We start from the raw sequence: 11,555 nt of genomic DNA, 5'->3' as shown, positions 1-11,555 counted from the left end.
TATATATATAAAAAAATTTAAAAATATTATATTTTGGCAAACTAATGTTTAGTGGTTAAAATGTATCTAAAAAAAGGGACACACCTTGCCGACAAACAATTCGTCGAGATAGCCTGCTATAAAAAAAAAATATATATATATATATATATATACACGTACACACACAGACAAACATGTGCCAATGAATATTTCGTCGGAATAAATATCTGGAGGCAATTTGTAATGAATTCTTTTTACACTAAAAAAGAGTGACAAATTAATCATAAAGAAAGCGAATTTAATTCATGCCTTGGCTCAATGATTTCATTCCTATTTTGTTATTTCATTTGCTCTTTACTTCATATTTTCCTATAGACTTCTAACAACTCCAATTCTTTTATTTTACGAATTCTGTCTTCTTCAGCAATATTTTTTTTTTCTTTCCGATTTTCGCCACCACCTCCCTCACCGGAGCATTTCCCAAACTTGGTCTAGATATTATATAGTTAACCATTAAAACAAATTAATTATGAGCCTTCCTTCACGTGAGACTCTGAGAGAGTCATCTAGTCAAAATTAATATCCAGGAACATTGAGCATGATTACTACCTAGATATCAAATCTAATCTTGCGGTTCAGATCAGTCTGTCATTAAAGAGAAAAACAGAGCAGTAATCATAGCAAGCACAGGGACCCCTCAGGAGCTCACATGCACACTTTTATATACAACACTCCATTACTCCAACCCTTCTTCATCCTCATCATCCCAACTTCCTTCTTCACTGCTTCACTCTCACACCAACAATGCCTACCATAACCAGAAAGAAGCTCCTTAACACTGTGACAGCCGTTGACATAGGCTGCAGCAGCTGCAGAAGACCAAAGCTCTTCCACATATTCCGTCCCAAGGCAAAGCTCATCACCACCAAGTTCGGCGGCCGCAAACAAAACCACCACCACTACTCTTCTTCGAGCTCCTCCAACAAAGACTCCACCACCACCACATTCTCCCCAAACACCGACGACTACGCTTCTTTTTCCGACCACGGGACCGTCGCCAAGAGCGCCACGCCGGTCAAGGGGTTCGGCAGGGTTGGCGGCGAGAGCGTGGCGGTGGAGAAGGACTCCGGCGACCCTTACTTGGACTTTAGGCATTCCATGCTTCAGATGATTTTGGAGAACGAGATATACTCGAAAGATGATCTCCGGGAGCTTCTCAACTGCTTCTTGCAGCTCAACGCGCCTTGCAACCATGGCATCATCATCAGGGCTTTCACTGACATCTGGAATGGAGTCTTCTCCGTTAGGTCTAGTGCTTCCACAATGCAGCTTCGTCTTGCTCGCAAGTCACGTGACTATTAGATTCAGCACGTGCCGCCCGCAATTGTACCGTTCTTTGTAGATTTTCTTTTATGATAAAAGCTCCAAAGAGCTTGTTGTAAGTGTTGTAGAGGAATGCAAATTACAATCATAATGATGAGTTATTTGCACTCCTCTACGAGTATTAGTTTTTTGAGTGTGCGATTAGCGTTGCCTCTGTAGACTAGGGTATCATCGAAGCCGTAATTCTTGTAAGGTTTTGGTGTATGTAAAGCAAGATATCCATGAATGGACCGTTTGGCATGCATTTTAGTTTGCTACTCTTTCACCTCTCACCAAAAGCTATGAGGGATCTGTTCATTGTTGTGGAAAAAAAATTTCAGACTGTCTTATGGTGTTGACAGATCATAGATGAGACAATCCAATTGCACTATTTGCAAATCAAAGTTCTGACACTTGGGAGTTAAGAAGAGCCAAAACCCAATGGCAAGGTCTATGGTCCTAAACTCGGGAGTAGGGCAAGTGGAGTTGGTCAAAATTGAAGCCAAGTTACAAGAAATAAGCATTGTGGGGGGAAAAGATTGGCATTGGGATTTGGATTGCAATTATTAGAGAGGGTTGGAAGAGGTGAAGGGGGAAGGACAGTCGATTAATGCTCTTTTTCAATGAGAATGGAAATGTCTATGACTGACATCTTACATTTTCCAAGAGACGCTCATTATATTTTAGCCACTAGGTTATTACTCACAGTTGCACAAGCTAGCTAGCTGCCATTTGATCCCCTTCTCTCTCCAATTTGCAAATCTCATAGAGTTTGCTTTGTCATATTATGGGACTTCAATCTGGATTGACATAGTCACACAGTCACTCACTCCATCATAATGAGTAATAAATCGCATTTACTATTATATCCTTATATTAATTGGTGATATGATATTGTAGTTGCTTTATTAAATTGATAAATAACGGTTAAAATATAACTTTCTTCTTTTGCTAATTGGTATTTTAGTGATATCTATTATCTATACATTTAAGTTCGATAAAGGTATAGATAATAGATATCACCACTACCTAAGATCAAGGTCCTGGGTTAGAGTCACCATTGGGGTACAAGTGAAATTTTTTTATCTTCTTTAAAAAAAAAAATCGATAAAATTTACGGTCAATTTTCCAACAACATTTTTATGATCGATAGATGTCTAATATGATATACTATGATGTTACTTTTACCATCTTAGATTTAAAGTCTTTGATCCTCAATTGTTCACGTCTTTGTTGGTTTAAAAACCCACAGATCAAATTATAACCAATGTTGATTCAGGCACGCAAAACCCTAGCCTCCTTAGGCTCCGTATGCGCTTTCAACCTTCAAAACTTCCCAGTTCGTCCAGTAGCACATCCTTGAAATGTCGTCATCGTATGGGCATCTAGGCAGTGCTCCTTAACGCCATATAATTGTTTCTTAAGCTGGGTAACTCAACGAGATTTTGAGGCTTGGCTGGGACTGGTTTGTCTAGACGTGGTCTGATTTTCTCTGGTTTTGTTGGGTCGGAGAGGACGACTGTGCTTGCGGGGTAGTTGAAGGCGAAGTGGGCAGCGGGATCTATTGTTGGTGGTGGTAGTAGGGGTGGCCAGATTGCTCGTTTGGGTGGCAGATTGCTCCTAGATCTCAGTGTGATGATGGATAACGTTGCTTGCTTGGGTGGGCCGAACGACGGTGGGCACTGACAGCTTAGCTATCGGGTGGGATCACTGGCTTCGGCAGCTTTGATGTTGCCATGGGTGACGGAGAAGTTGCTTGGTGGTGCTGCGCTGGAGTTGCTCGTTCACTGCTATTTCGTTCGAACCTGAGTGGTTGGGCCTGGTTTATAGGCCTTTCCCTTGGGTCAGGTCTTTGATGTAGGACGAGAGTGGGCTTGGTTTAGCCGGAAAGTTAGAAAAATAAAGAAGCGGCGTAGAATCAAGAAGAGTGATTGGAAAATAGGTAACTCACGCATAATGAGGTTATTAGCTGCTGGAATATTCAAGAAGATTAGGTTTTGGACTTTTCGGGTTTCTCGCTGCGTCAGTTGGTATCAGAGCGGGTTTCGCCCGCTTCTTAGCCGACGACGATCCAAGAGAGAAGTTCACTACCACCAACCTCAACGACGCTGGTCGTAGAGTATCTATCAAAGAAAGTTTCGTTGAAGAGGAACATACCAAGGGATTTGCCCTAGGACAACCTCATCAATCAAAAAAAAAAAAAAAAAGGAAAAAAAAAAGAAGAAAGAAGAAACATGGAACATTGGATATTCACAACGCCGGATTATGACGACTTCCGAACTACAGGTGTCATCAAAGACAAGGTATGCTATGTAATAATTGACAGTGGTCTACGAGAGAACTTTGTAGCAAACAAAGTTGTGGATTATTTTCAATTACCGACAGTGAAGCTGAATGATCCATACTGGATTCCATTTGGGGAGGATGAATATGCACAAGTAACAGAGGTTTGTAAAGTTCTTGTCTCTATGGAAAAATTTTATAAAGAAGAAATTACTTGTCATGTGATTGACATGGACGACACTAATGTGTGACGCAGTCGGAAGTAACCTAGGTTTACCAGCAATAAACCTAAAATAAAGATTCTGGAGTCCACCAGAGATAAAAGAGAAAACTCTCAATTTTGATTGATAATATGATAAAAGATAGTTCTGCAGCCGTTTAAGGTTGCTTATATATGGGAAAACAAACCCTAGGGCGACTAACAATGAAACCCTAAAGCCCACGGATTAAAACAAAACAAATCCAAAATAAACTAGAAAACCTAAAATAAAAAGAATGTAAAACTAGCCTAAAAATACTAAATCACGAATCAGATGATTAAGGCGATACATTTTGGCCTAAATTTGATGGAGCTCACTAAAGTGAGTCTTGAAGATCTCGTCGTTCCCATTCCGGAAAGGTATTATGCGTCTCAAACGGACATTTTGGCCAAAATTTACTCCAATCTGATTCACAATCCAGAATCTGACTTTTCGCACGAGAAACCCGAAAAGTCCAAAACCTAATCTTCTTGAATATTCCAGCAGCTAATAACCTCATTATGCGTGAGTTACCTATTTTCCAATCACTCTTCTTGATTCTACGCCGCTTCTTTATTTTTCTAACTTTCCGGCTAAACCAAGCCCACTCTCGTCCTACATCAGTCTTTGATCTTTCTGAGTTAGCCTAATTCTAAGGGCAAAGAAATTTTTTTTCTTTGTTATCTAGTTTTTGCTTTTCAAATGGACTTTAGTTTTTGTCGGCTTAATTCTTAGCATCTCTAATTGCACAACAATTAAGGTCTCATCAGCTACTATATATCATATCAAATATGTTTTAAAGAGAACATTCATGATTCACGCATGTATTGTTTTCTTTGTATGACCTATTTATGTTCATATATATGGCCGGTTCTGAGATTTTAGAGACCTACTGAGAAAATTATAATGAGATTTTACTAAAAAAAAATTATTGTTTTGGATAGGAAAAAATGAGAAGAAATTAAAGAGAAAAAAAAAAGGACAAGCAAAGAAAACGAAAACGGTAAAATAAAAATAAATGGGTTTAGATGGGGAAAAAATTAGAAGAAAGTGAAAAAAATACTTGAGGAAAAAAAAAAAAGACAAGCAAAGACACTATAGACTTCATAACCTCCTCAAAAATATATAAAGAGAAACACACAAAAAAAAAAAAAAAAAAAAAGAGAAGAGGGTGTTATAAACTTCGGAGGCCTCCGAAAGCCGGAGACCCTGTGCAGCTGCACCACTGGCACACTCCCAGAGTCACGTGATCCGTCCCTATATACCAGAGCCACCTGATCCGTCCCTATATATAATAACCATCAATACAGAAAACTAACCAAATTGAATATGGTTCAGTAATCTAAAATGTGATAATTAAATGAGTAATGAGTTAGCTTCTTATATTTAATTTCTCATAAAAAATTAAAATGAACAATCTCAATTATTAAATTATGTATGAAATGAAGGAGGTCCAAAAACAATTCCTTCCAATATTTTTCACGTCATGATGTCGCACTTAGCTCAAACCCTTTCTTTCCTTCTTGCTTCAGCTAACACAATCCACAACCATTACCACACGCTACTCCAAGATTCAAAGGAGAAAACGTAAGAGTATGCTCGGATAATTGCCCAACCAAAAAGGTGTACATATATCTACTTAGTTTTGATAGAGATTAGATGGGTTCTTGGAACCATCAATTCATCATGATCAAAGTCATCTTGTGATAGGGATAGGCCAATATGATGAAGACCCACTCCACTCTCCGTTTGTAACCACAATGCAACACCCACAACTCACCAAAAGTCACAAAGATCCTCCTTGTTCATACCTTTACACATTGCAGTGTGGCAATTAGAGTTCATGCCTCTGAATTTCCAAGCATTCCCAAGTTAGAGTTCATGTGTTAAAAGGCAGGAATATCTTTCTTTTCTTTTGCTCTTTTTTTGGTCCACAGAAAGGAGAAAGATGTTCCCCACTATCAGATAAAAGCAAATAAGAGATGGGGATGAAGATGGAGTTTGATCTTACTGCAAGTTACTTGGCATTTTCTTTAGCTTGTGAATCGCAGGAAACAAGGAAATTTAATTGCGAGGATTTAAAGGGGCCAAGTTGGATGCATTCATAATCTGCTTCCTGGGTCTTTAATGGAGGCCCATCTGTGTTTTCTGTAGCAATTAATTGACAAGATTCCTTCATAGAATTGACTAGCCCTTCAAAGTTGACAACGTTCAATTTTTGCATTTGTCAGCTACATTTATGAATTGAATTATGATGTTGTTGGCGAGGTGAGGGAGAATTGCATTCGATTATAATTTTTTTATCTCTTCCTATTTTATTGATAAAAATATACTTTATAATTGAGAGGTGATCTAGATGTCGATCAGTAAGTACTCTTGTTAAAAATTTTCTTCATAGAAATTTAGTGAGATAATTTGTGCGAACGAACTAAAAAAAGTTAGTGTTGGTAACTTGGTTTTTCTGCAATTGTAATCACTAAAGTTTGATTCTCACTAACAAAAAATGTCAACCCTCTTGGCATTATTAGAGTTTAGCTTGTTAAACGATCATGTGATGAGCTATAAAACTCAAACATTAGTTGATTACATATTTGATGACTCTACGAGCGTTGATTGATATGTTGCACCAGTTGTGGAGTCTATTTATGTGATTGAAGTTTGTCTTCTTCTTTTTTCCCTTTGATATACACAAATTTCGAGATTGTTTGAGGATGCGGTTGATAGTTATGGAGCCGTTTGTGTGCAAAAATTCTAATATGGACCAAGGTGTAGGTGGACCATAGGCAAAATGAAGGGCAAAATGGGTTGTCCGTTTGTGTGATAGAAATGTCTTGTTTCTTTGGTGTACACTAACTCTAGAGTTGCCCGAGTGTCCAGAGTTTGAAGGGGGGAATAATCTATCCCCAATACTAAAATAAAAATTTGAGTTAAAGCAAAAAGTACCACCCCCGTTAAAACTTAATTCTATATATACATCACCCGCAACAAAGTTATATGAGTTACAAAAATTTGAATAAAAAGAAAGAAACATTTGACAATTCCTCAAGTGACCATTCTTACAATCTTACTCTTAAGACTTTGTGTCACTGTGTGGTTTATACAACATCAAATTAAATTATTGTTCTACTAGTTTACCCAGTATCGATTTATCTTTGTAAATTTTTTAGTATCAAGCTTTTTAACTAGCTTTTGGTTAACTAAAATTAAAATCTATTCAAAATACATGAACTAAAATTTAATTTAACCACACAAATGAAAAGGGCATGACAAAAGGTATCCAACTCTTCATTTCAGGGTTTGGGGTACAACATATAGACATATCATCTGTATATTCATTCAACTTTTGTGCAACCAAAGTAATCCAACTTGTAACTGGAGACGACAATTACGTACATACGAATGCCTCAGGGCTCAGGTTCTTTCTAGACCAATAAAATGCAAACTTTTGATTTAGAGAATCAAATGCGACTCACAAATAAAGAGGTACATAGTGGCCAACCAAGAGGATGGAAAAAAATGGTAATGACAAGACAGACAGTGACTCCTTTTTTGGCCCAAGTTCAAGACATACCCCTAGAGCTATAATTTTTTGCTTTATAAAGACATTTAGGGGTTTAAGTCACTTTAGGGATGGTTCTAATAATTGGTACTTTTGTAACCCAAAGAACCCTACAAGGCTGTGAACAAAGCTTATGGCTATCCTTTAATTGGTACAATATCTGGGACGCAGGTTGGAACACCATCAACTGTTAATCTACATTATATGTTCTTTTTAGAGTTGAGCAACTATGAAGGACACTCATTTTTTTTTTTTTTTTTTGAGAGATATGAAGGACACTCATTAAGTTATTAGATTGCTTCAATGTTTTGGAGATTTATCATGTATCCTTCAATTATATTTTTTCTAACCTTTGCGCTATGAGATGTCGTCGGATTGATAACTCTGCCGAATGCTCTTACAACTTTTAATTTTGACACTTGAGTTTAAGTTGTTCAAGAAACTTTGTTGTTTAGTCTTATCTTGGGTTAGTTCGGGCTATACACATGACTTTCTTAGCCAATGCTGTAATTTCAAGTTCTATTTATGCTGAATTGCAACTGCTCCTTCCTTCTTACTAGTTACTACGTGCTTGCAGCCCAGACGTACGAAAACGTTTTGGAATTTAAGATTAAATATTTTGAGATCATGGCAGGTTTTGTTGGAACAGCTGGGGCTTAGCTGTTATTCTTATGAGGGTATGTTTTAGTTATTGCAGATAATAAACCATATTTATGAGGACGTTACTCTACTTATGAGGGCAGTTAGGTTTGAATACATTAAACCTTACTTATGAGGGCAATACGTTTGTTTCTATCTATTTCTTTGTAAGGCTATATAAGCCAACATTCAGCATTTGAATAAACAAGTGAATTCTCTCAGATATTGCATATTGTGTGTACTAGGTTTATACAACAAGTGGTATCAGAGCCCCTCACAGGGCCTGATCGAGAGTCTGAGAGTTTGAGAGCTAAGAAACCGCAGTTTTCTTAGAAGGATAAGGGTGTAATAACCCGAAAATTAGTGTCAACTATAGAACACTATATTATTAGTTATATTCGAAAAGTCTTACTTTGTTTTGAGTATTTTCTTTTTAGAAATCAATATCATCACATACCGCACTGAGAAGATATGTAATTTTTTTTTAATACTAGACTTCTAGTAAACTTATCAAAATACCTTAGTTCGTATTTCTTGTGTACACTCGATATTTATCATTGAGCTCAATACTATTATCTATATTATTTTTGTGATGCATGTCATTTTAGTACTAATTATTGCTATTTTTACCTTAAGAAAGCACTAAAGTTCTTTACTTATTAATTGGGTAAATGTGCATATGGATGTGTGTGTACATACATACATACATACATATATATATATCTATATATATATATATATATATATATATATATATATATATATATATATATAATTAGCAAGTTGATTTATGCTTTCTTTCTTTTATTATTTTTTTTTATTTTATCTTTTCCTTTAATCATTTAACCTAAATAGTGATTAGTCACTCACCTTACAATATTAAGTCACTTACTTATTTTATGCTTATTTCTAGCCTATATAAACACATGATCTCTATCATATTTTCCTACAAGCTTAACAATCAAGTGCAAAACTGATTTGAAGCCTCCTTAGTTGAAGAGAAAACTCAAGATTCTCACACAAATCCTTCACTCTTTTTCTCTTAAGAAATTCCCTTTTTGTCAAAGAAGTCCAAGCTTGATTTCAAGACCAAAATCTTCACCTCACCTTCTGAGTTTCTTAAGTAAGTACATGATTACATTTCTATATTCTTTTGTCTTTAAGATTTATCAAATTGCATAATCAATGATAAAATGGAAAAGGATCTGCTTTGCTGCAAACCCGTATTTTCGTATATAACAAATTCTGTTTTGTCAAAAATAATTACAGTATTAAATTCCTCATCAAAAGTTCTTTAATTTAGGCTTTTGAATCACTCAAAAAGGTTAAGAAATGAAGAAGTTATGGCTAATCAAAGTTTTCAACTTTTAAACTCGCTGGAAATCTCATACAGCCATCACAACTTCAAAAATTCATATCTCTCTCATTTCTTATCCGATTTCTACAAACTTTATATCAATTTGAAGCTTAGGACCTCTACTTGTGATATGGAGAGTTTGAGAATTAATGGTAAAATACACCGTACGTAAAGACTTAAACATCAAAGGTCAGTATCAAAAATATCGGTTTCTGTACTGTTATGGTTCTTCACCCTTTCTGGACTATATCCCTCTGATCTGGACTACATGACTTATTCCATTGAATTCCTTGTGAAAAATCCTTTGAAATGGTGTACTCATTTGACTAATTCGGACTTGTGATGGACAATATAACACATTTTGAAGTTTGATGACTCTAATCGGAGAATCATGAACATGGTTGATGAACTTCAATGGATTTGGACATAAGAACTGAAATACTAACTATAATATAATTTTGTTAAATTGTGTATACTTATTTAATGCTTGCACTTTATTATTTTACTTTATTTCAGTTATTTACAAGCTTATTAATTGTTTATAGTTACTTATTTAATGCTTGTGCTTTATTATTACCTATTTTACCTTATTTCAATTATGTATAAACTTCTTTTTAATTATGTTGTTTGCTAGTGAATTTACTTATTTGTGATATACAATTATGTTATACATGTTTTCATATGAGATTATTCCTAAGTATATGTATCTATATGTGTGTGTACATATACATATATTACGATCTATAATTTATAAAGATTGTATGTTGTGAATTTGATTATGTCTAAGATACTTATTTGTGATATACAATTATGTTATACATGTTCTCATATGAGATTATTCCTAAGTATATGTATCTATATGTGTGTGTACATATACATATATTACGATCTATAATTTATAAAGATTGTATGTTGTGAATTTGATTATGTCTGAAAAGTACAATTATGAAGCCGGGTGATTACAACAACCCCGTGCTTAAGTGAATTACTGGTAAATGTGTTTTGGTGCTTCGTGGTTATGCTTCGTGGTTGTTAAGCTGTGGGCCCTAGTCCCTTCAGATAGTGCACTATTATACTCTTAGGAAGGGTGCTTACTTTGAGTATACATGCCTTGGTTGTGTCCTTGGTATGCTGCGGCTTACCCGTACTTTGGGAATAGTACGTCGGTCCCTAGTACGTGGATTTATGATTTGATACCAGTCAACCTGGTTTTCCCGTGTTTTGGGTATAGTACGTCGGACCCTAACACGTGGATTTGTGATTTGTTACCAGTTAATCTGAAAATTCACTAAAAAGAGAAGTGTACTTATGTTATTTTGATCAAATATCTATCTATGATATATTTTTAATATGTGAAGGTATTAGTAAAAAGAAAATCAAGCATGTGTTGCTTTAATGTTATTTCACATACTAATGCTACAATATTTGTTGGTTTGATAAGAATATGTGACTATGTGATTTATTACCAAACCATTCACACGAATGAATATATTTGTATATATGTGTGTGTGTATTGTGTGTATATATATATACATATTTAAGAATTCGTATGAACTTAAATGGTTCTTAGTACATTTTAACTTGGTTGTTCAGTTTTGATTTCTTATAAGATACATTAATATAAGAATGTAAGTTGTGTACTTACTGGGCTTGTGTTGCTCATGATGCTACACCTTCTTGTTTTCAGGTATTGAGTAGATGCTTGGGGAAACGGGATGAACCTACTAGATAAAATAATATTTTTCTACTACTATTTCTAGTGAATACCTGTACTGATTCGAATTTTGCTTAACTTTGGTTATGTAAATATATTACCGATATTAGTTTTCTAATAAAAGTACTATTCAAACATGTATATATTTTCTTTTACTTCTTGTTGATTTATTCAAGAAGAAAATTTTATTCGTTTTGACTCACGTCACAAATTCACGAGCCATATTTCAGTACAATATTGGCCTTGGATTTGGGGGCGTGACAGTTTGGTATCAGAGCTTTCGTTCTCTTAAGTTTTGCCAAAAAAAAAAAAAAAAAAAAAAATTTAAAACTTAACAAGAACGGGGAGGGTTATATTTATGTGTATAGTTCAGCATGTAAAAGTTGTGTATAAATTCTTATTTATATATAGTTTGTTGCATCT

The 11,555-nt window shown here is 35.3% G+C and overlaps 1 protein-coding gene and 1 long non-coding RNA gene across 2 annotated transcripts; both read left to right on the top strand.

The window, feature by feature from the left end:
- The first annotated feature begins 723 nt into the window (after positions 1–723).
- LOC133722671 (transcription repressor OFP6-like) lies at positions 724–1,616 on the top strand. Its single transcript, XM_062149542.1, has one exon. It carries the CDS (start codon positions 784–786, stop codon positions 1,339–1,341), a length of 558 nt encoding a protein of 185 aa, XP_062005526.1. The 5' UTR covers positions 724–783; the 3' UTR covers positions 1,342–1,616.
- A 7,400-nt stretch (positions 1,617–9,016) lies between these two features.
- Positions 9,017–11,271, top strand: LOC133723699 (uncharacterized). Its single transcript, XR_009853199.1, has 2 exons — positions 9,017–9,184; positions 11,106–11,271. It is a non-coding gene; the product is annotated as an uncharacterized LOC133723699 (long non-coding RNA).
- The last annotated feature ends 284 nt before the right edge of the window (positions 11,272–11,555 follow it).

This window comes from Rosa rugosa, chromosome 7 (genome assembly GCF_958449725.1).
Source record: "Rosa rugosa chromosome 7, drRosRugo1.1, whole genome shotgun sequence".
NCBI lineage: Eukaryota > Viridiplantae > Streptophyta > Magnoliopsida > Rosales > Rosaceae > Rosa > Rosa rugosa.
This window is presented reverse-complemented; position numbering and strand designations above follow the sequence as displayed.

Excerpts from the sequence above, each read along its gene's own strand:
- LOC133722671 (XM_062149542.1), top strand. The coding sequence starts at position 784 with ATGCCTACCATAACCAGAAAGAAGCTCCTTAACACTGTGACAGCCGTT.